We start from the raw sequence: 25564 nt of genomic DNA, 5'->3' as shown, positions 1-25564 counted from the left end.
AATGTACATTGTGAAAAAAATAATTATCTGCAATTTCTTTTCAACAAAAAAACGGCCTTTCACATAGCACAATCATGCCCCATAGAGCGATTACATACAAATGCTATTTCTACCACGGTGGCGTTCGCGCTACACATGAAGAAAATGACTAATTTAGTCTTTTGCCAGTCGTCGGGTGGTTAGAGTGCTAGCTTAGAGCGAGACATAGCCTCAGGGCCACACACTCTGACGGAGTTTTATTGTGTTTTTGGGTGATAAACCTGGGCGAGTTGCCCAAGCAAGGAAAGTCAAACAATTGTGTGCTGCAAAAAAAGAAACGAATACTTAAGAATTCTTGTGCAATTTCCTGTACGACATCATGCACCCACCTCCTTGTTGCCGGTTGATTGCTCTGTGAGGGTTTTTCCTTTTGGTTTGTGTGTTGTTTGAAAATTAATGGAATCTTCCCGTGTGTCGCGTGTTCTATCTTCTTAACCTCTTCTGTGTTGGTGCTTCTAAGAACGTGAAGGAATGGGAAGTTCTTGTGTGAGATTTAAGAGCAATCGCGATCGAACCAAGGAGGACACTTAACGGAATCCCACCAAGTGTGTTATTAATATTGCTATTTACGACAAAACCAATTAATTCACCTTGTGTTGAATGCAGACACCAATAATTCAGCCTCCGATATGGGATAGAAGTTCATGATCCCCCCAACCCAATGCAGGACGTGGTGGTGATGCGGAAAGTTTTGTGCTGTATAGAGTCTGAAAATGCTGATATCCAAGTGTACGACATTCCTACTTGCAACCGTTTCAAATAGAAGGTAAAATTTTGCCACTAACTTTGGGGTTTTAGGAGAGATAACATTTTATTTGCATTTCGCACACAGCGCTATTATCGCGACCGTATTTTGTGCTCAATTTCGCAAAATATGGGAAACATACCGCGCACACTTTATTATCATTACATACGTACCTCGTTGTGCTTCTGACTGTGATGCAGTGTAGAAAAAATTGAAAATTAGAAGTTAAATTGTTTTTTTTTTTTTAGAATTAAAGATTAGAGGAAGATTTTTTTGGGTTATAAATTTATTCTCTTCAAGTTGAAGATGCTTTCTCATGTCTCTGTTGATAACAATTTGATATAAATATTTGCAGACCTGAAGAAGTAAAGCTAGTCTCTCAAAACTGCCTATTTTAGGCTAAAATGTTTCTTTCACGAAGGATTTTTATTAAAAAAAAAAAAATATAAATTCTCATAAAAAACCCAAAATTATTTTTAATTAGTAAAAAATCTCACTTTGGTGTAACATTTCAAATATAAGGAAGATTGGGGGTAGACAAACTCTTGGACGTTTTGAGAAAAACCGAAAATATCATATTTCTGGATAGAGAAGAGTCTTCCAAGAGAATATTGCAGATGGGAAAATTTCTTATACAAATTACCTGCTTGGAAAATACAATATTTTGAGCTTTTCGCAAACCCTTTTGATTGACTTTATTTGCCCCATTCTTCTCTATTTTGTAATTTATTTTAAATTTCCCCATATATTGATTTCTATTCTGAACACTCTTATGCAATTCTTGTAGAATAAAATTTCAGTAGAACTTTTACAAATTAACTTAGCGGTGGCACAATGTTGCCCGTATCAAGACATCACTCCAACAAATTGATTGATTAATTCTATGAATAAAACATGACAAATGTACACCTTATAAAAGTCAATAGATCTCTCTCATATGCGACCGTAATTGGCTAACCAATGTATGTAGCATTTTGCAATAAGCAGAGATTGCGCAAAAATCTTCCACTATGAGAACTTTAAACCCCTCGGTTGAGAGATCAACATCTTGAAGAACTTTGCTGTCTCACACTTTTGCGTCCGCCTATAAATTTCACTTTAAGAGAACTTGAAACCACAATTCTCATCCTTCTTCCCGCGTGGATGACGGGGGGTCTTGAGGTGTGTTCCGGATGGAATTTGCAGTGTGTTTCAGTTCTGTAATAGAGTTGGTATAGTTCGTATGCGAGACAGGAGTGGTGGCGGTGGTGGAAAATAATCCAATTCTACAGAAGATTCTGCAAAATTCTCAACAACATGCGAGGGGATTTTCCGTTTCTGTTTATCGCCTTCAACAATTAACATCTTCTCCCATTTTACAACCCCTTCTCTCTCTGGGTGAGAAAGAGTGTGGATAATTAAATATTATTCCCACTGGGTGGGTGCATGTTAAACATAATTTTAGTGGTGAATTTTCAGCAGAAGGATGAAACTTTTCACCAAGGTTTCCGCAATGACTTTTTGTCATTTAGACGTGGTACGACGATGAGGGTTGGAGGAGGAAGGTTCCCTTGATATTTCCCAGAAAACATGTGGAAATGCCATAAGAAACTGCGAGAAAATGTTCCTCGTCATGTTTCCCTTGGAAAAAGGGGTTGTTGTGCGAGACAAACCATCATCGTCAACAACAATCTAAATTAATCTTTTACTCGCAACAGTATATCTCAACATGAAGCCAAGAGCCAAAAGCTTCTTCTTCAAGGCATGGGCATGATGTGTTTTTGGGGTTTAATGAATAAATTTTATGTGTACGTGAAACAATAGACGGGACCCCCATTGAGGAGGTTCAATGGCTCCCCAAGGAATCATACAACATCATGTGAAATTTCTACGTAAATATTTCTTTTTTTCCTCACTTTTTTTATTATATCAAACATTTGCCTCTATTAATACTCTTCCTGTCGCAATTTAGCGTGTAGAATTTTCTCTCTTTCTCTCTTTTAGACTTGTTAATTGCTAGCAGGTTTCTGCCATACGATTTTAATTACATACTCCGTAAGTTTCTAGAAAAGCAGACCTAAAGTGCTGAAAGGAAAGTTTTATTTTTCGGAAAGAGAGGGAAATTGAAAGGAAGTGAAATTTATTAATTAAAGGAGTTTATTCATTTATGCATGAGGAAAACTCCTTATTCGAAATAACAATGGAATTACGTGTAATCTCGTAGGGAATCAAAAAAGACTAAGAATTATCCAAAGAGACTTCTCATTTTCCACAAGAACAGGCACTGGAAAGAGTCTGCGAATATTTACTCAAAAATGTATAAAATGACGTCATTTTTGTATTTTTTTCTATTTTAGTGTATGAAGCATTCATGTTAGTGCTTCGTCAATGATTTTTGATAAGTTTTCGATACTTCATACACTGAAATGGATAAAAAATACATTGATGACGTCATTATCTGCATTTTTGAGAAAATCCTAGCCTGCTTTTTTTGCAGCTGAGGATTTTCTGCGAATTTAGAAATCTTTTTTGCGATTTATAATTCTTTTATCCTTTACGAGATTGAACCATGTTACGATCCTTTTCTCGTATTAGATGTCTTCCCACAGAGAAATGAATAAACTCCTTTTTGCCAATAATATTTTCTCTCAGTGCCAAATCGCAATTTTCCTGGATTTTCTTTCCATTTAAAAAAAAGTCATATACATGTTTTCTCAACTCTGGCCATTTGAATAAAGTTCTAAACTTTTTTTCTCCCTTGTTCCACTGTTGCTCTACATATTTCCCCACTATTGCTCTGGGCGGGGCGGAAAATGAAATTAGTCTCAAGTACTTAAGGCATATAAGTGATAAAATCTTCATAATTTCGCCTCGAGAGAAAATTGTCGCAATGCCGTGCTGGAGAAGAATCCCATCATGAGATCACGCAAGTCACATCTCATCAATTCCATCAGAAAATTGTGACCAAAAAAGACACCTTGGCAGCAAAATTCACCGAGGCTCCTCAATTCTAATTTCCTGCCACTGAGAAGTTTGGAGTGTTGACGAAAATGGGAATTTTGGGGAAATTCATCAAGTGCCAGAGTTGATTTTGCAATTCAGGACACCAAATGGAGGAAATTTGTATAACTTGTGTGTGTCTTCGTGTATTGTCTGCCACTCAATCACTATAAAATCTGTCAGTCTGTTGCTCAAACTCTACCACCACCCTCTACCGCCCTATTTAACAGCTCTGCAGTATTGAATTTGTGCGGTCCTCGTTGCTATATATACTATGTAGAGTAAATTACCGCCCCCACACACACACCCCTTTTGAATCTCATTGACGACAATTTTCCTCTATATGTGGACTCTCTGCAATTAGTGTGGCATACAATTGAATTTATTGTACACGCAGACAGTGTGGCACAATGAAAATTCCACTTTAAATAATATCAATGAGCTTCTCTGCACAAAATAAAACACACCAGTTGGGCAAGAGTAATGAATTGTTGTGTCATTTTGCACTGAAACCATTTTATTGCACGTGTAATCAAATATTTTGCCGCGGGGTGTCGAAAAAATATATGGAATTGTAGTAAAATGGGGCGCGACAGCCACCCCCCCCCCCCCCGTACGGTGTGCACTTTCAGTTTTAGAAGCTTCTTCGGGAAACTTTGTAAAGAAGATTGTCTGCCTGCAGGTAGAATTCTATGAGGGGGTGAAGCACTTAAGAATTTCTTCCCATGAGGGTTGGGGATGAATTTTCTGTATTCGATATAGTGTTGAGGAAAAGGGTGGAAATGGTTTTAATTCAAGTGATAATTTTTGGACTGAATTTTCACTTAAATTTTGTTAAAATTTTCAAGAGATTTAATTTAATATTAAATTAATATACTTAGAATTAAGAATTTCTCCTAAAGATATGTTTTATTGATTTTTTACCTACAATTTTCCACAAAAATATCTCATAAAATTTTCTTATTTCTTAGTCAATAGATTCACGTAGCTCTTTATTTGATTGATTTCATAAAAATAGAACAACTTTGATATTTCAAACAATAATAATAAATAAATTGTTGAAAAATTCAATCTGGCACTTGAACAAAATACTGATGATTCTTTCTTGTACATGAAAATAGAAGTTTTTCTTGCTCCTTCCAATCAATTTATATCCTTCTCAAGTGGAATTTTCATTTTCTGACCGGAATTCCATCAGAAAACTTCTCCAACACAAACCGACGAGTATTTTCTTCTCTATATACTTCTTTTCCTTGAAAACAAAAAGCTTTCTGTACTCCGCATAGAGTTCAACATGGAAAAAAGAAGTTCTTTGTCTATTGTTTTACATTTGTGCCATGTTTTTCCAACGGTACAAAGTGGGGGGTTGCGAGGGGAAGGGAGAAAGTGTAAATAAAGTTGGTGTGCTTGGGAGGAAGAAAAAAATAAAGAAGTTGCGAATGAGAGGAAAAAGTTTGATTAGGAGTTGCGCGCCATGATTATGACTCACGCTGTATTTCTTGCACAGAGTGCTTGGGTGCCTCTAATTGCTGACTCTTGTCGATGGGTGGATGCACGAGGAGGGAAGGAAGGGGGGTGAGAGCGCAAATGGAGCCATTTCTTGCCGACAGTGTGAGAAACATAAAATGTTTATTGCCACACACATTTCCGCCCTCGAAAGTGAGTGAGAAGTACCCCAAATGTTTGCTGCTGCTGCTTCATCCCCCAACCATCGCAAACTGATTAAGATCCGCAAAATCAAATGGAGTGTATTTGCTTGCTGCCCTACGGGGTCATCTGGCATACTGAGAGCTAGAGGGAAAATTATCGTTGACCATTGATTCGGGCATAATAACGTACACCATCATCATCTACAATCAATATAAAGCGTCCCATTCATAATTGCAATTACGTGATGAATTAATTGATCGCCATACAATTGCGTGTCTGTCCAACTGAATGCGACTCTCTTCACATCCATTTTGCCCCCTTTTTACCCCATATATGCGAAAGTGCCGCCACGTAATGATATGGCATCGGGTCTCGATTAGATTTCCCTAAAGGTGGATGCCCCCGCTTGAAAAACTTCTCAATATTCACCAAACACCGCCTGGGCTCACGAACAAGAATTAATATACAGAGCGCGTCGGTGGAGGAGGAAAAAAATGCCCCCAGTCTACGTGAACTATCGCCACATGGAAATTTGGAGTGTGGGAATGTGAACGTGACACGGAGTGCCAGCCAAAATGCACACAGACCTGCATTAAATTGCCAAAAGAGACTCCCACCCGAATGGAGAAATCCTCCCGCCCCACATGAATTGGATGCATTTTGTATACAATTGCAGATAATTTATAGATTTGACTGTGTTCTGTTGTAGAACAATATATGAGATGGGGTAGGGAGTCCTACATAAATTTCCCTACGCTTGTACCATCGACTGATCTCACAATTTAACCATTCACCCCTTCCACAGTGACGACGGGGGGTGGACAATTGTACTTTCTGGGCCCCTAAAGTTCCTTAAATTTTTAAATTTCTTTACATTTTTTAAGCTCTTTGATTTTTTAAATTTTTGTTTAAATTCTTTAAAATCTCTAAATTCTTAAAAATCTTAAAATTTTTAAAAATTCTTAAATTTATAAAATTCTTAAAAACCTCTACATTCTTTAAAGTCTAATTATTTAAATTTTTAAGATTCTTTAAAGTATAATTCTTTAAATTTATAAGATTCTTTAAAGTCTAATTCTTTAAATTCTTTAAATTCTTTAAATTCTTTTAATTTTCCTAATTCTTTGTGTCTCAACGAATTCTTAATAGAAGTTTTCACAGCAAAGATAGTAGAATCCTTCAAATTCCTTCTGAGTTTCCTAGAAAACTGCCTAGAAATTTTGCTAAATATTTTCCCGCAATATAGCATACATTCTACCTAAATCAGCTTGAAAAATCATCTAAAAATTCTCCCAGAAATCGCACAAAATGTTGTCATTTGACACAATAATTTTTTATTCAACTTTCTACCGCATTTCAACGCACCTGTCGCTCCATTGACCTTTCGTATCACTCACAATCATCAAAATACCGCCACTAAATCTACTACAAAATCTTGTAGACCCCTCCTCTTGGTTTCCGCTTGATTTACTGCCCCGTATTATGATTTCTTCGGTGTCAAGGGCCAGAAAGTGTGCGAAATTGTGGCAAATTTTCTCCACAAAGCACCATGAACTCGAAGCAAAAAAAAACTTTTCCAAAATGGAATTTTTCAGACTCTCTCATACGTAGTAAATAGTAATAAATTTTCATTTCCAATTATCCGTACATTTGTATGTTCTGTGCACATCTAAAATGTTTAGCTAAATAAATTTATTTTAGCTGCGCATTTTAGTTGCAATTGGAGCGCAACATTCGACGAGTAAAAAAAAAGTTGTTTGATCTTTTCTCGGTCAAAAGGGTAGGGATGTGGATTAAGTAGTTGGTTGCCCCTTTTTAGGGATAGACTCCTGGGTGATGGTGGAGAATTGATAGCTCATTGTCCGGAGGATATTGAAAAGGAGATGCGGGGCATTTGAACACAATTGCAGATGTGTTGAGTAATTGGGCTGGTAAACAAGACAATATACGCGCGCACGGGGCATGAATTATGCAAAATGTACCGTGATTGATTTGCATGGGAGGCGAGCAGCATCAACTTCCCGCATCACCTGGACCGTCTCCGACCTGGTGATCTCTTTTTCCTCGCATACACCGGATGTGCAGCACTGAATCTGCAATGATAATTTTCTGGATCTCCGTTCTGTTTTCTCCTCCTGCCCCTGGCGGAGCGCGAGAATTATGTTGCGCCTCGGTGAGCATATTGTGTGACCACTATCGCATGCAGAACGCTATGGGCAGCCGTTATCTAATCTCCCCAAGCACTGTGATCCCTCGCATATTCCAGTTAGTGCTCTCAATGGGTGCTTCTTTGTTCCGCGGCAGAACCACCATTCAGAGGATTAATACAGACTCGGGAGTTTTGATCGTATTTTCGGGAGCAACAGGGCTCAATGGGTGAGTCATCGTCTAAATTGTGAGGGGACCCCTTCGCACAAGACTCCTCTTCTCTTTCATTTCCTCTTCCATTCGCTGTTCCAAAACTCTCGCGCACATTTCTCCACTTTTTTATTCCTCACTCAATCCCGCACTCCCTCGAGGGGTCAGCTTTGTGTTTTTCTCCAGAATTCGCAAATTGACCATAAAACTCTCTCCTCCATAAGCGGGATTTCCGTTTCTCTTATTTTTATTTTTTTTTTGGTAATTTGAGAACTCTGTGCATGGAATTGCTGGAATTGAGTAAAACTCAATATAGATGAAGAAAACCTCAAGAAAATAAATAAGAAGTGTTTGTGCTATTCGCGGAAATTCTTCAGTTAAACCGCAAAATGCTAATGAATCACAAATCACACTCATCATGATGGGGGAGATCGTGTTAGAATATTTTAAATTCTTTGTGATGGAAAATATAATAATAAGAAATCAATTCTTGTTTGCTTTACGTTCTTTGTTATTTTTTTTTTTTTTACGTATTGTGTATGGAAAATGGGGTAAATTTCAAGTAAATGACCATATGAATCATATTGGAAAAAGTAGGATAAATTTTTTCACACTTTCATATAAATTTTTGAAGCTTTTCTTTTCAATAATTTGATGTAATTTGCACCAAAATATGACCTAAACTTTCAAATCTTTCAAGTTTTTTTTAATGGAAATCGTTAATTTATGAACTTCTTTGACAAAATTTAACGTTACAAAAATTATGTAGAATAAATTATATGATTTTGCAAAGAATTTTGTATATTTTCGAGTGAATTAGCTTTAAAGAATTTTCACAAATTATATAGAATTCATGGGGTTAACACACTACAAATTCTAAATGCTTAAATTTTCTAATTTTATGCATCTTAAAAACATTCTATTTTTGAATCTGTAGTGTGTTGAGTCCCTTAGAATATTCTAATATTCCTTTAATTCTAAAGCTTAGTTTATTAAATTAATCCATTTGCATTGACAAAGAATTTCCATTTGATTTCTTCCCCTTCTAGTTTTTCCAAGAAAATTTTTCGACTGTATTCTCTTGATAACTCTTAATCGCATAATAAATTATACTCCATTTACAAAATATTGTATTTCTAATCCTATTATATTTACATTTAATTCCACCCTCTTTATGATCGAAAAATGTCTGCAAATTCCCAATTAAATGCACTCTCAAATTCACTATTATGTTTCATATTTTAATATGTACGGAACATATATCCCTCCCGCTTGATTATGTACGTACATAGGAAATATAATCAGATTGTATACATGATAAATTGACACAGAGATGGCAATTAAATGCAAAAACAGGCTCATTTCTCTTCCATTCGCGCGATGGATTAAATTGCCTTTTGCTGTGGGTCTCGACCCTTTGCTGCGATCAGCTGTGGTGGCGGAACGAAAGACGCACCAAAGGGGTGCCATAGGGCGTCGGCTCTACTGGCACAGCATGTGTTTCATATCGCTCTTTATTCTTCACTACCAAAAAAAAACCAACTCGCTGTCTGTTCAGGATTGGGCAAACGTTATTTTGAATTTAAATGAGCGATCATCTGAGCGACATTCAGTGTAGTTTGCCCCCTGATTCATGTTTCACCCATGGCTGTCACTTTGTCACTTCCGCTTGGAAAAATAGCCCCACGTTTTTTGGCTAGAATAAAAATTACAAGAAAAAGTGAAATTATCGTTTATTGCTCTACCCCAAGATATTGAAGTTTGATCCTCCTCACCGCCGGATTAATTGTGACTGTATTTACAGGTGAGAGAGGCCCGGCTGAAGTGCCCTTGTGAAGAATATTTATTAATTAATCTTTCACGGATATCACCCCCAGGTGAGAGAGGCCGGATAAAGGTGCCCATTGATGCCAATTTACTAATTATTTCTCGTGGATATCACCCATAGGTAAATATCCCTACCATATTTGGTCCTTCGAGCCGGATTAATTGTGACTGTATTTACAGGTGAGAGAGGCCCGGCTGAAGTGCCCTTGTGAAGAATATTTATTAATTAATCTTTCACGGATATCACCCCCAGGTGAGAGAGGCCGGATAAAGGTGCCCATTGATGCCAATTTACTAATTATTTCTCGTGGATATCACCCATAGGTAAATATCCCTACCATATTTGGCCCATCGAGTCATCGGGAACAGTTTGAATCCCACAAGAACCATGGCATCAGTTTGCAAGGAGGCCAGCCGGAGTGCATTCAAGGGTCAATTGACGGTCGTCAAAAATCTCCTGAAGAAGTACCAAGCCTTGAAACCTGAGGAGCTCAAGGACCCTCAAGTGGAAATAGGTCTCATGTCTCAACGCAATGTGATCAATCGCATTGAGGACAGATACCGTGCTATTCAGATGGAAATCATCGCAGAAGCTCCTCCCGAATCAAAGGAGGAGGAAGAGACCAGGCTTATCAACTTTCTGAACGATTGTCAACAGGTTGATGAAGGTTTGACGAAAATTATTGTGCAGATTCAACTATTGTCTGCACCAAAGGGAGCTGCGGGTAGCAGCCAAGTACAAACCTCCACAAATCAACCTATGCATCAATTGATCTCTCTCATGACACTCCACATTCAAGAGCAGCGTGCTCAACGCGTCAGTGAGGATTCAAAGTTGAAGGACATCCTTTCAGAGCAACGACATGAGCTGAAGAAACTACTGGACAGCTCAAAACGTGATATCCTCAATTCTACGATGAGAGAAGACGACGCATTTGAAACTCCTGACCCTTGCATGAAGCTGGAACCAATCAAATTGCCAATTTTTTCTGGTGATTATTGCGAGTGGACCACGTACAAAAATTTATTCCTCGCAAGTGTTCACAAGAATGGACGTATCACCAAATCCCAGAAAATGCAGTACTTGAAGACGTCGACCACTGGTGATGCTCTTGCTCTATTTAGCAGTTTGCCTATTTCTGATGAGAACTACGATGTTGCATGGAATCGCCTGGAGAAGAGGTATGACGACAAGATGATCATCATCTCAGCTCACATGGAGAAATTTCTTGGGCAGCCCATTGTGACTAAGCCCGACGTATCAGCAATCCGTAAGCTTCAATCATCAACCTGCCAGGCATTGGAGGCAATCGACGCTTTGGGTGTTACAAGCCGAGATCCGTGGCTCATCCACATTGTCCTCAAGCATCTCGACTATCAAACCCAAGCACAATGGAGTGAGAAGAAACCAGATGGTATCCCTACATGGAGGGAGTTTGAGGACTTCCTCGACAAGAGATGCAGGAGCCTTGAGACTTGTCCGGTCTCCAATCCGAGGTTTCAGAGTAAGTCCAATAAAGCTTCGTCTCTTGCCACTGAAACCAAGGTCAACAAGGAGAATTGCAAATTTTGTAAGCTCAATCCTCACAAGTTATTCAAGTGCCGAAAGTTTCTGGGTCTTCAACCCAAGCAAAGATTAAGTACTGTAAAATCTTTGAAAATTTGCATTAACTGTTTAAGTGAGTCCCACGCAATTGATTCTTGCTCTTATCAGTCTTGCAAACATTGTAATCAAAGACACAATCATTTGCTACATGATGCATTGAATCCTCCTACTCCTTTACCCACTGACGTCCAGAATATTCCCGAATTTGTTCCGAGGAACACTGAACGACCTCCCACGAATTCTGCCACCGTGAGTTGTACTGGGGCATCACAGGGGGGAGTTAAATCGAATGTTCTGTTCGCAACGGCTGTTGTGAAGATTGTGGGACGACATCGTGTGCAGCAGTGTCGTATTGTATTGGATCCAACGTCTCAAATCAACATCATCACTACACAGATGTGTCAGCGGCTAGATGTGGTTCCCCAACGTACAAACATCATGATAGAAGGTGTGGGATCCATCTCAGATAAAAGCCAACAAGAAGTTGCGGTGACTCTACAAGTAGGTTCTGATTCTTCCCATGTCAATGAAGAGATCCACTGTGTTGTTATGCCCAAAGTCATTGGTGTGCAGCCGAATTTCCCAGTAGACCTACAACGAATCGCAATTCCGCCTCAGTTTAAATTGGCAGACCCCATGTGGTACAAACCCCAAAAGATTGATCTTCTCATTGGAGGGGCGTTGGCATGGTCGCTCTTTGAGCCCCAACAGCATCATTTGGGACCTGGATTGCCAATCCTACAAGCAAGTCCGTTCAACTGGTTAGTTGTAGGCCCGTGTCCCACGCAGAATGACCCAGTCTACGCATCATGCCACGCGACGACACTCACCAGCATTGATCGAGCTGTTCGAAAATTCTGGGAGATTGAAGAGGTGCCCAAGGAAACTGTGGCACAAACTGAATTCAAGGAAGTAGAAGAGCACTTCTCTTCCACAGTTTCACGTCATCCAAATGGTAGATATGTAGTTGAGCTGCCATTCAATTCCTACGTCCATGAATTGACCAACAATCGTGAAACGGCTCTTCGTCAGCTGAACTATATGATTAGACGACTGCAGAAGAACCCTACGTTGATGAAAGAATATGATGCCATCTTCAAGGAGTATTTATCTCTGGACATCATAGAAAGAGTCCCAGCTCAGGAATTGGACAACAAGTCATATTATCTTCCTCATCACTGTGTGATCAAGGAATCTGCGGTTTCAACAAAGATACGCATCGTTTTCAACGGAGGCTCTCGTGCAAGAGGTGGTTTAAGTGTCAACAATTGTTTGAAGGCCTGCCCAACTGTCCAGCCCACTCTTGTGTCCATTTTATGGAGATTTCGGATGTACGAAGTTGTGTTGACATGTGACATCGTCAAGATGTACTTGCAGGTGCTTCTTAGCACACTACACCGAGATTATGTGAGATTTGTTTGGGAAGAGGACGGCAAGGTGGTTCACTACCGCTTTCGTACTGTATGCTTTGGAGTCTCAGCGTCACCTTACCTTGCCACTCGAGTGTTGCTACAATTAGCAGAGGACTACGAGGATACATATCCACTGGCTTCTTCCATTCTGAGACAATATTTTTATGTGGACGATTGTCTGTTTTGTGCCTCTACAGTTGAGGAAGTTATTGAGGCAAAACGACAACTTGAGGCGCTACTCAAACATGCGTCAATGGAATTATCAAAATTCCGATCCAATAGGATTGAAGTTCTTGCTCCTGATAGTCAAACGGCACAAGCCATGGAGTCTCTGACCTTAGATGAAGAAGCGAAGACGCTGGGTATCTTATGGAACCCCCACATTGATGCGTTCCAGTTTCGAACATCAAGCAATTTGCAGGCGGAAATTTGGACCAAACGGCAGTTGATGTCTACAGTAGCACGAATATTTGATCCCTGTGGTTTGATCGCACCTGTTGTGACCACAGCAAAAATCATCATTCAGGTTGTGTGGATCAGGTCGTTTGAATGGGATGAACCTCTTCCCCAAGATATCCTAAAGGACTGGAAGGCTTTCATATGCGACCTGCAGAACATTGACCAACTACGTATTCCAAGATGGATATCGAATATTTCTTCACCCCAAAGAATGGAATTACACGCATTTTGTGATGCAAGCAAGGTTGCCTACGGCGTTGCAATCTATCTTGTGTACGAGGATTGCCAGGGGAATCGTACGTCTGGACTTCTGACATCAAAATGCCGATTGACTCCAATCAAAGACAAAGGAGATGACAAGGATGAGGATGGGGCCACCCCAAAACAACCCACTAGGATTCTCACGACTCCAAAGGGGGAGCTATGTGGTGCAGAGCTAGCTACTCAACTCATGACATCAGTCTCGCAAGCAATGAGTATCCCGAACATCTATTTTTGGACAGACTCCACAACAGTGCTTCATTGGATTCATTCTCCTGATAGTCCGAAGCGAGAACCATTTGCCAGACGCCGTGTCTCTAATATTCTCAATCAGTCTCATTCTTCTCAATGGAGGCATGTTGGCACCAAGGAAAATCCCGCTGACATTGTGTCACGGGGGAGCAAGGTCAAAAATCTGATTGGGCAAGATTTATGGTGGCATGGACCACACTGGATTGTCAAACCGTCTTCCGAATGGCCTCCAGAGTTCAACCCAGCGGAACATCTCGACTTTCTTCCAAAAATCCTGTCAACGTTGACTACCTCTGCACAAGAAACCTTGCCATCTCATCCTCCAATTCTGACCATTTACGAGCAATTGACTTCTCGCTGCAGTTCCTTTTTGAAAGCTGCAAGAGTCTTGGTTTGGACACTACGAGCTGTGCACTTGTTCAAGCTCAAGAAAGGGCGCCAGACACGCAGCAGGACAACTCGCATTTCAGAGCTAGTGCCCGAATTTGTGAGTGTGCCTGAGCTACAGCGTGCGGAATCATTACTCATCACATGGGATCAGGAATTCCTTCTCAGTAAGGAAATCACTCTGTTGAAGGATGGAAAGCTCAACGATTTGTCAGCACACATTCGCAAATTGACACCCTTTTTGGACCCCAATGGTATTGTGCGAGTAGGAGGACGCCTTCAAAATTCTCTCTTATCTTATGATGCTCGCCATCCTATTTTACTGGCCAAAGGAAAGTTAGCAGAATGGATTGCTGAACGAGAACACTTTCGCCTTCTGCATGCTGGGCCCCAGTTGACTTTGTCATCTATTCGTGCCAGGTTTTGGCCTTTGAAAGGTCGCAATTTGGTTCGGCATGTCATTCACAAATGTATCATTTGTACAAGAGCCAAGGCTCGCCCTGTGGAACAATTGATGGGAAACTTGCCGCCATCTAGAACCAGACCGCACTCGCCATTTGAACACACCGGGATGGATTTCACTGGACATTTTTTCATCAAGAGATCACCAAGAGGATCAGTCTGTGAGAAAGCATATGTGGTTGTGTTTGTCTGCATGTCCACTAAGGCAATACATCTGGAACTTGTGACATCCATGACGTCTGCAGCATTTATTGCCACTTTCCGGAGATTCATTAGTCGTCGTGGAATTCCCAGTCATTTATACAGCGACAATGGAAAAAACTTTGTGGGCGCAGACAGGCTATTGAGTGAATTATTCCAAACCCACAACTTTCAACGAGACATCATTGATTTCTCCTCGCAACTCCACATTCAGTGGCACTTCAATCCACCATTTGCCCCCCACCAAGGAGGATATTGGGAGGCTGAGGTCAAATCGTTCAAGACGCATGTCACCAAGGTGGTTGGGAGTGTCAGGCTCACTTATGAGGAATTGTACACTGTTATGGTGGAGATAGAGGCTGTTCTCAACAGCAGACCTCTAGCTGCAATCATGGATGATCCCAATGATCCTCGATGTCTGACACCAGGAGATTTTCTGCGTCCTGGAGGCGCACCCACTCAACTTCCCGTTGATCCAGGAGTTGTTGCGTCAAATGTTGACCACCTTCAGCATTGGAAACTGTGTACAAAGCTCCAAGCTGACTTTACAAAAAGATGGAAAACGGACTATTTGCATACCCTCCAACAGCGCAACAAATGGAACAAGGACCAACCCAACATCAAGATCGGAGACGTCATTCTGCTCAAGACGGAGGATGCTTCAAACGTGGATTGGCCTTTGGGATTGGTTGTGGCAGTGTATCCTGGCAATGATCAGCGAGTGAGGGTGGTTGATGTGAAAGTTCGCGGCAAAGTGGTAAGAAGATCAATTTCCAAACTCATAAAACTCCCAATTGATTCCCAGTAAAATTATTGATTTGTCTTTGAATTAAATTTTCCTCAATTTTCTTTATTATATATCTTGAATTATATCCATTGTAATTTACGCCATGGATGAAAGGGGGAGTATGTTCAGGATTGGGCAAACGTTATTTTGAATTTAAATGAGCGATCATCTGAGCGACATTCAGTGTAGTTTGCCCCCTGATTCATGTTTCACCCATGGCTGTCACTTTGTCACTTCCGCTTGGAAAAATAGCCCCACGTTTTTTGGCTAGAATAAAAATTACAAGAAAAAGTGAAATTATCGTTTATTGCTCTACCCCAAGATATTGAAGTTTGATCCTCCTCACCGCCGGATTAATTGTGACTGTATTTACAGGTGAGAGAGGCCCGGCTGAAGTGCCCTTGTGAAGAATATTTATTAATTAATCTTTCACGGATATCACCCCCAGGTGAGAGAGGCCGGATAAAGGTGCCCATTGATGCCAATTTACTAATTATTTCTCGTGGATATCACCCATAGGTAAATATCCCTACCACTGTCTGTGAATGAATTTATTTATTTTCAACAAATTGAAGAGAAAAAATTCTCATATATTTTTTTGAATGCTAAATATGGTGTTCATTTAATTACAAAAACATGCAAAAGGACTTGCATTGAATGTACATAGTATAATTTTCCGGGCGAAGGTGTGGAAGGGGCAAAAAGGGGGACCCCACAGACATGCGTACGCACCTCAAGAGAGCCGCCGGAATGTCTTTCTCATCTCGCAAAAGGGGAATCGGCATGGCGAAGGCAAGGCATGCAGTGCGGCCGTCAGTTTTGTGTGAGACCTAGCTCGTGGTGGTCGCAACTTCGCGCTCGCGTCGCACCTAATCAGCCTCTTGGCACAGCACACAATAAAAATAAACCACTGGCGGTTATTCAACTTTTTCCGTTGATATCGAATTTTTTTTTCATTTATATACTTCTTGTATTTTTGTGGTTTCTGTGTTTGCTTCTGTGGGGCCTTCCTGACCAATTACATTGTAAATGTTTAATGAGATCTCCCTCTTGTGCATTCAATGGGGGGCGATACGCATTCCTGAATAAACCGCGCCGTGAGCCCAAAAATTTATATATACAACATTCTGTGTGATCAACAGATTTATAGGTGACGCCCGCGAACACGGAAGTTTTTTCCACTCTCTGTTGTGATTTAACGACCAAGAGCGGGGGTGGCGACTGGTGGAATTGTATATTGACCGGCAAGGAAAAAGTGGAATGTGAATTCATAATTTATAAGACACACAGTACCAACAAGCCCTCCCCCTCTTGTGTTGGTCATTCACAAACGAAAACAGCACTCAGGTGAATTTTCCGCTCATTTCCCGAAAAAAATAAAGCAAAAACGAGCACACGCTTTTCCATCGCGTTCACGAATGCATCTGGCGTGGCGTAGTGTTGGTGTATTTTGCATAAAAATAGATTTTCATTGAAAATCTACGTCTAATTTTAAAGTGATTCGCTTCCCGATGCATTCCATTTGCGTTTTCCACCTACCAAAGGCAACACACAAGAGAATACATTTATTTGAATTTTTAAATAAAAAACCCTTTCAAATAAATTTTGTGAAAGAAGACAAAATCAACAACTTTCAGGCTAAGAGGAAAATCTTTAAGCTGAAAGGCGTAAAATGAGGGGCTAGTTACGAAATAAAATGCCTATTTTTGCCGCAAAAATAATACGTGTATTCGGACAGACATTGTGTGTGGATAGTTGGCAAAAGACATTAATCTTATTAGCAATTATTATCACAGAACGCGTAATAAAGCACGTGGTAAAAGAGGCACCTTTGAAGCAAATTAGCAGCTGATTTTTTTTTTAAACTCTCTCAGCCATTTCGTGTGCCGCCAAGCGTAAACAGAATTTTTTTCGGGTAATTCAAAATAAATAAATTAGGCGCAGAAAAAGCACAAAATTTGGTAGGATTGGTGGCTAATTTCGCTTTTAATGAAAATTTCTATTCTTAAAATCTAAATGATCAAAAAATAAATTTTTGAGTGTTCACAGAAGCTGTGCTTTTTTGAATCACTGCTAAAAAGAAGGGGTTGTTAGTCATTTCATTTGAAAAATAAATTTAAGAGAAAATACTTTTTATGAAAACTATATATGTAGAAGAAAATCCTTAAATGTTCAGCAATTCTAATAAATTCTATTGATGATAAAAATAAAATATTTCCAAAAACGAAATTCCTAAATTTCCGGCCCTATCAGCGAAATCATTGAAATCGTTAAATTTGTACTGAAATTTCATCGAATTCAAGGATTTCTTGGTCGTTAAAATCAATAAAAATCTATTATTAAAATTCTCAGGTTTCCTGAGATTTTGGATTGTCGGTTAGATAAGAAAATATATCAAAGATACCTTTCCAAAAACAACCAGAAGTTAGAAATAAAAGAATAATTCATTATTAGATAAATTTTTAAGAAGAAAAATGTCATAAAATATTTTTCTTTAATGGAAAATTAGGTCTTCTTCTTCATTAACTTTAATCGACCAAAACTAAGTTTATTGAAAAAAAAAAACAACTCCCAATAAAAGAAATTTATCAAAATCGATTTATTGCTTTTTCATTTCCAATTTAAATTAATTTCTCTATTGATGTTTTAAAACAATTTTTCCAAAACTTCTGAGAATTCCAGAGAGATATTTTCCTTTCATCCTTCATTTAAGCCATAAAACTATTAGACACACCAGTTAGAGCTAAAAGGGTCATATATGGGGTAAAAAGAAAAGAAAAATGCTTCATAACCCTTGACCCTCTCCTGTCAGCATATGTGTATGCTAGCCCCAACATACGGGCGCCTCTCGTCAAATTATCGAGCACTCAGCAGCATTCCTATGAAGTGACTCTCCAAGAAGCATTTAAAATTAATAGGGAGCCCCCCTTCCTCATGCCAGAGCATTGTGTCAAGACCACTCTATGCTGCCAAAAAGTGCTCTATTTTTGAGTCCATGTAATCTCCTCCAACCCAGAGCTCTACCAGCAGTGTTTTGTGTGTAGCAAGCAAGCACCTCGCGAGGCTCGCGTTCTAATTTTGACTTCGGCTGCCTCCTCACAATGTGGCCCAAAGCCATCGACATCCATTTGTAAAGTGACCCCAAATGGCAGAATGTGGCTAATGAGGGGCCTTCCCCCCGTGCCATCCCGTACGGCCCCCTTAGTCATAACTCTCATAGCCCATTCATACACAGTTTGTGTGGATTTTTTTGTTCATTCTTCGATTTCGACTCCAGCGGACGATTTTATCTTGTGGGCGCCACTGTGTGGTGAAGAAAAATTCCTCCTCAGCCGCACAAAGAGAGCATAATCGACAAACAGCTATTGCAGCGGTTCTAGCTCTTTTTTTCCTCTACATATTTCTTTTTACATAAATGCTTCTACTAACACACTGGCTCTGAACATATGAGCGAGACTGACGAATGCGACGAGTAAAGTGGCACAACACAGCTATAATTCTTATATTTGCACAACAATTATTTCAAGGCGATTTATCTTTTGTCACTCTTGTTTTCCTGATGTATCAAAAAATCCCAAGACACTTGCGGGGATGAGATTGTTTGGCCACACAGTCTCCTCAGCTTCAAGTGGCTTCTCCACCATCATTGAGATTGGGGATCTTATCGCGCACAGATTGATGCTCTCTCAGTGGTGAAGAAGAGCCAAAAGAATCTCTTCTGGTGTGTAATTACTCTTATCTCGCCGTTCCTTCGGAAAGTTTACATTTCTTATTAATGATGGTGCAGAGAAAAATGCTCTCAAGAAAATATAAACTCTTTGGCTAATTGGATAGCGGAGTGGCATATCACGTTTTGCACAATTTGGCAATCAAGCTGCCTGTGTGAGCTTTAACACGCTGCAAAATGTAAATAAGATCAGCGAAAAAGAGATTATTTAGCAGATATTTATTGTGGCAATAAAAGGGATTGAAATGTGTTTTATTGCACAAAGAGGGATTGGTTCATTGTCCATATTTCAAAATTCTCTATCTTTTATCAGTTTTTCGTTTTCTTTGTGTTCAATTTTAGTTTAAATGAAAGAAAATTGTAGCTAATCTTTGAGGAAAAAAAACTTGATTATTGCATGCGGAGTTTTAAATTTTAAATCTGCTTTTAAAACACATTTAAGTAGGTATTAAAAGAAAAAAAATAGAACAAAATACAGAAAGAAAATTCTAAAAAATAAAACAAGCCAACTATCCACTCGTCTAATCTCTTCAACCACAGACTGTATTCTTGAGAATCTTCTAACATGCAATAAAATATGATCCGTTAAATCTCAAATAGAGTATTTAATATCTGTAATACATAGTATATAGCATAAGATTTCCGGTTAGGTAACTTCTCCGAGATGACTTGGTATTAATTTTCCAGAAGAGAAGACACGCAGGGAAAATTGAGAAGAAATATTGTAAGAAGATCTCGTGGTCAGTTGCAACATTGCTCTTGTGTACCTTTGGAAGGTGGTGATGTGGGTGGAATAGTGAGAGGAGAAAAAAATGTTAGTTTTTCTCTAACACAGATACTGAACATTATCGTCATAACTCAGTGAACTTTCGCATGCCTTGGAGGCAAATGCTGGAGTGAGGGCGATGTTTCCACCCGTTGACTCGTCGGTATCGTCGACAGATCACGAGATACTCGACGGGCCTCAAATTTCTACACCTGATCAAATTCCCAAGCTGCCCGAGGGTGTGGCGCCCCTCTTCAAGGCATCCAATACACTACGGAACAATATTGATGCCAAGGATGAGGTGGCGCGCAAGAGGACGTCGCTGAAAATTGAGAATAGTGCTTCGTTAATAATGGAAGAGCATCTCGTGCACAAGAAGCGTCTCTCATTGGCTGACAGTGATTTGGCCGTGTGCACAAAGCGCTCAGGGAATGCCCAGGATGTTCCCCAAGGGAACACCAAGCATGAGGCTATGGCGGACAAAATGCCAGACAGCAATAGGAATTCCCTACAGAGCTCAAATGCCGACGATGAGGATGACTACAATGACCTGGAGAATGGAAATAGTAGCAGTGGAGCTGACTTCCGGGACTCCATCGTATCCAGCGATGCAGAACTCCTCTGTGAGAAGCTAAATACCATCAATAAATCCACGGATGGCGATGGGAATCATCCAGCTGAGCTCTTGAGTCCCAATGAAGGGCCTCTGGCCAGAAGATATGCAGAAATTGCGCACTTCAGGAGTGGAAAATGGTAAAAAGAAAGACTTTTCCTTCCCCCCCCCCATCATTGCATGCATTTTTGATATACTTCTGTCTGCCTTTAGAACCATCTGCCCTTCTCCGCCTCCACTCACAGGGAGATTCCAAGGAAATGCTTGGAAGATGTTTTGAGCATTGTTGATTGTTGGGCAAGAAAGTCTTGTGGCAACAGCTGCAAGTTTATTTGCTCCACAGACTGGTTTATTTAAGATGCCACGATATGGGAGATGTAGAGTTGAATTCTACTTTGTTGGTAGTTTAGAGATTTCGTTTTAAACTAAATTATATTTTTTTTATAAATCCGTTAAAAGTTTTTAAATTGTTCTGAAATAATTTTTCTTTTCACTCAATTGTGTAAAGAAAAGTCTTGGGATTTTCTTGAAAGTCTTTTAAGGAAAAATCCTTCTAATTTTCATACAAATGAGAAATCTTTGCTAAATAATTCCACCCAAATTTTAATTCCTAATATCCTATGCTTCATTAATTCTTACGATAGGATAGGACGAATGGGAAGGGGTTCTTAATCCCCTCCCGTTCCTTAGAATTCAAATTACGAAAGCCCGGTAGTTTCTAATTTATTCATGGCATTCAATAATTAAAACCATCGATTTCAAGTGAAATTTCAATGTGAGAACGGAAATATATTCATTAGGCCAAACCTCTCGATTTCCCACACCTTGTTGTGTTTAGCACCAAAGTGAAGGCGAAATTCTTCATCGTACACCATCGAGGGTCACAAAAATGAATTCTCAGAAAGAATTTTTCCCACCAAAAATTGCATTACAAACCAAATGGCTTTCGTGCAGGCAGATTGAGGGAGATCACAAGTGAGAATTGTGATTGTTATTGAGTTCTTATGACAAGAAAACTTTTTACGAGCCATTTTTATATACTGCACAAAGCACGAAACCTCGGTGAGATGTGTTTGAAAGCAAAGAGATTGAAAGTGAGTTGAGCATAAATTTTATTGTTGTGTCTCTGTGTTGCTTTTTTCAGAAGATAACATTCCACCACAACACATGATTTTTTATTATCTCACAAACAAGCATTTTCTATCTAGATAAAATTCCTAGCAAGTGACACCAACTCTGTGTGAGCTGATATTTAGGCTTTGCAGAGGAAAAGTTTAAAGTATGTTGTGGAGGTACTTGCAATTGGGAAAACTATTTACACACTATCTTACAGCTACTGTAAACAATCTTTTAAGCAGCCTGCCCCCCTCTGCTGAACTTTGCTGAAATAATTGGTCAAGTGACGACGAGATGTAGGCCCCAGGTTCTGCTTTGTTTTTTGCCTCTGCCCAGCCCGTGATGATTCAATCCGCGCTGTGAGGTAAAAAAGTGGCTTTTCCTCGTTCACCTTCACTGGAACTCTGCGTGATTTTTTTTTAGCCACAATTAAGTTTGGTTTATTGGCAATTTATGGGCTCTAGAGAGGTCTTGCTATTTGACTCTCATGCGCAGATTCGCTCCCTACAATGAGATTTTTAATGCTTCAGATCACTTTTTAAATGCAACACACAGCTGCAGCTTCTTCTCTGCTTTCTTCCCATAGCCGAACAAAATTCAATTACGCAGCGACATTGGCTCTAATTGTTGCTCGGTATAATGTGGAAGAATATAAAAAGAGAGATCTCGCGCATTGCTCTTAAACAGATTACAGAGCACTTAAAACTATAATCTATGTACTCTCGCGGTGAATTTATTTACAACTTTCATCGGGCAACAACGGACGCAACTTTTACCTTCTTGACACACAAATCTACCCATTCGTCAATATTTTGAAATTTACTTAATGCACACATTTCACAACATCATTATGCATGGCACAAAGCTTCGGGAGACTTTTATAAGCTTGATATATTGAGAAAAATCTTTCAAAACGGATTAAAGTGGTGCAGATGGAGCAGAAGAAGGTGAATTGGGAGCTTTAAAAAAATTACTTGAGATTTGGCGGAAAGATTAGAAGAAAAATTACTTTTTTCTCTTAATTTTTAGTGCTTTTATCAAGGCTTTGGAATAAATTTAAAACACTTCTGTTAAATTAATCTATATTATTTATTTTTAACAAGTTGTTGAAGGACAAAATTGAGGCTAAACAGAAGACAGAAAATTCATTAAAATAAAAAATTTTCTTGACTCATTTTAGCTGAGATTTTTCTCTTGAATTTTCCTTATTTTCTGTTAATTTATTCAAAGATTCCCAAAAAGAGCCAAAATTAGATAATCTTCTGAGTTAGTCACTGAATTAATTTAAACTCAATCACATTAATTTTAAAGAAGAAGAACAAAAATTCTCCACACTTAATTGCCTCTATTCAAGTCTTTTGAGAATTTATAAATGGAGAACGAAATTCATTGAAAAGGCATCACATCGCATGAATGAAATTCACTTGAGTTTAAATTTCAACTCACGAAATTTTCTTCATCAAACATCCCACCATTCGAAGGTTGTCTCTCACAGCAATAGAGGAGAGAAACAAGAAAATCAAACAACAAATTTATGTGTGGGTGCAACAAAAGTGTTAGATGTGGTGTTGCATTGGGTAGCACGTGGGTGGAATCACGTTTCAATGGTACTTGGTGCCGTCCACTGTGCCATCATCCACAAGACCATCATCACTGCGTGAAGCTTTCAAAGAACATCCTCTAGCTAGAGCATCAAAGAACAACCCAACGGGTTTTTACATGTAATTGCAATTCAATATTCTCCCAATGCGATTAATTTGCAGTTTACCTTCTGCTGGGAATGAGAAAATTATACATTTTGCCAGCAAATCATGATGAGCTTTTGATGGGGAGCCAATTGATTGGCATAAAATTCTGCACACACGATATTCTCGCACCTTCGCATTGCCTCAAGAAGAATTGATATGTAGATATCTCATTATGCCACAACTTGTTCTTATAGATCTCACACAGCTTCTTCTTGGTGCACCGCGATGATGCACCCAGCTACGTTTGTTCTGTGTGTGGAGGTAGAATTGAATTTCAAAAGAAAGAAAATTAGCACAAAAGGAAAATTTATCTGCAAGAAAGCTGCCTCGTAATTGCATTAATTTGCCAAAATAAGTGGTGAAAATTGATTTTAATCACCGTCATTATGCATCTTCCACCACCCTCTGTGCTGAGTGAAAAAGCATCCAGAAAATGAATGAAAATAATACTGCCAATGCTGCAAATTCATTTTATTGCAATTCTCGTGGCAACTCTTGGTGGTAATGAAGAAAGTTCTTGGTCAGATAGGGAAGGGAATTTAATTTTATGCTCTTGGTTAAGCGCCTGAAATTTTATTTTAAAATAATTTTAAGAAATAATAATTTTGATGCAAAATGTTCTGAATTCTAGAATAAAGCTTTGAAAATCCTAATTTGTTCTAATTAAGAATTAAATACTCACAAACCTAGAAAAGAACCTAGAAGAATACGTAGCGAATAAGGCAAAACTTTTATTAGCTTTTTGGGCAATAAATCCAGTGAAAGATATTCCTCACTGGACCTTGTCAACAAGAAATGTCGTCAGAACCCATCTCTATGATGATGGTGGAGGCACACACAGCACGTCCGTTGAATATGAAGGAGCTATGTGGGGTGCTAAAGGAACGAAAATCCACTCACATGATGGAGCCGTAATTATCCATGGGTGTCGGATGACATGCGGAGCAGAGTCACCAAGAAATTGAGCTCCATGACAAATGGGTCAATCTCTTGGGGGGTGGTGGAGCACCAGAAAATAGCAGTGAATTCTGATGAAAATCATCTTCTTAATGGACACCCCCGCATTGTGTCTCCCTCCACGCAACCACCCACCACCCAAAGCTCCAAGGGATTGGTCGTGGGAGCATCATTAAAGTGAATGGGCAGGTCCTGCTTGCATGAGGTCCCACGGTGATTTGGTGGCGGAATCACGACATTCTCTCGAAATTGTTTACAAGAGATGGTAATTTAATAAGAAACTCTCCGGCACGGAGAGAGAGATGGATGTTTTGGGCGCAATTTTCAGGATGCTGCCTGCATGCCAAGAGCTGTGTGTTGGGTACGTTAGAGGATGGGGTTGTGAAGAGGCAGCAGGAAGACGGTTTGTGTCGTTTATCTCCGCGTCGCACATTCAAATTGGGAAAGGCGCACAGTGGCAGCTTCGGAGAGCATCAGTTTCATTGATAGATTGTCGCCATGACGACAGACGTGAGCCGGGTTGGAAAATCCCGGCCTTGCTTCATGTGCGGGGGTGTGAAAGAGACAGGAAGTTTATGCTGCTACTATGTGGAAATTGGCTTTGGTGCATTTTCTTCTCTCAATGTGAAAGCCATAGCAGCACAGCAGTGTAGTCCATCCCCGAGAACTCACACACGGCTCTCACAAATTGTTTCCATCCCGCGGATGTTTACATCGAGGACGCACGGCACATTGAGGGTGAAGAATGGGGGCGAGAGTTCTTTTTTTTTTCTCCCTTCGGATGTGTGTCTTCAATTTGGACAGACAGGTGCAATCTTATAAATATTTCCATTCGTGCGCAAACAAACTCCACAAGCGTGTACCCCGGGAAAAACACTTGAGAGTTTTCCACGATGTCTTGAACGTTGCTGGGTGAAAGTCAATCATAACGCGTCCAGTTATAAGAGTTGGTATACCACAACGCGGATGGGTCAGTCTATGCGTTGTAATTTAATTTCTGAGTTGTATTAGTAGGCAAAACTAGGAAATAATGAAGGAATAGTTCTAGAGGTTTCTGATGTTCTAGAAAGTTGTAGATAATTGTAAAACCTTTAATTTGATACCAAGTTGAGCAAAATCGGACAAGCAGTTCAGGAGATATAGCTCTTAGAACTTTTCAAATTCAAGAATTTTTCAAACTGCGATATCTTCTAAACGGCGACATAGAATTTC

The 25564-nt window shown here is 39.6% G+C and overlaps 1 protein-coding gene across 3 annotated transcripts in view; it reads left to right on the top strand.

The window, feature by feature from the left end:
• Nucleotides 1-25564, top strand: part of LOC129796551 (protein sprint) — a 64989-nt gene that overhangs the window by 16373 nt on the left and 23052 nt on the right. The window contains exons 1-2 of one of the 3 annotated variants that reach the window (XM_055838600.1): nt 16243-16772; nt 19988-20671. The exons of 1 other annotated variant lie outside the window; for it this stretch is intronic. In XM_055838600.1, the coding sequence (XP_055694575.1) occupies nt 20058-20671 (614 nt within the window). In that variant the 5' untranslated portion in view covers nt 16243-16772; nt 19988-20057. Of the gene's footprint in view, nt 1-487; nt 806-16242; nt 16773-19987; nt 20672-25564 lie in introns of those variants that run through there. One more of the 3 variants, XM_055838619.1, reaches the window with a different exon arrangement.

Source organism: Lutzomyia longipalpis, chromosome 1 (assembly GCF_024334085.1).
Source record: "Lutzomyia longipalpis isolate SR_M1_2022 chromosome 1, ASM2433408v1".
In the NCBI taxonomy this organism is placed as follows: Eukaryota; Metazoa; Arthropoda; class Insecta; order Diptera; family Psychodidae; genus Lutzomyia; species Lutzomyia longipalpis.
This window is presented reverse-complemented; position numbering and strand designations above follow the sequence as displayed.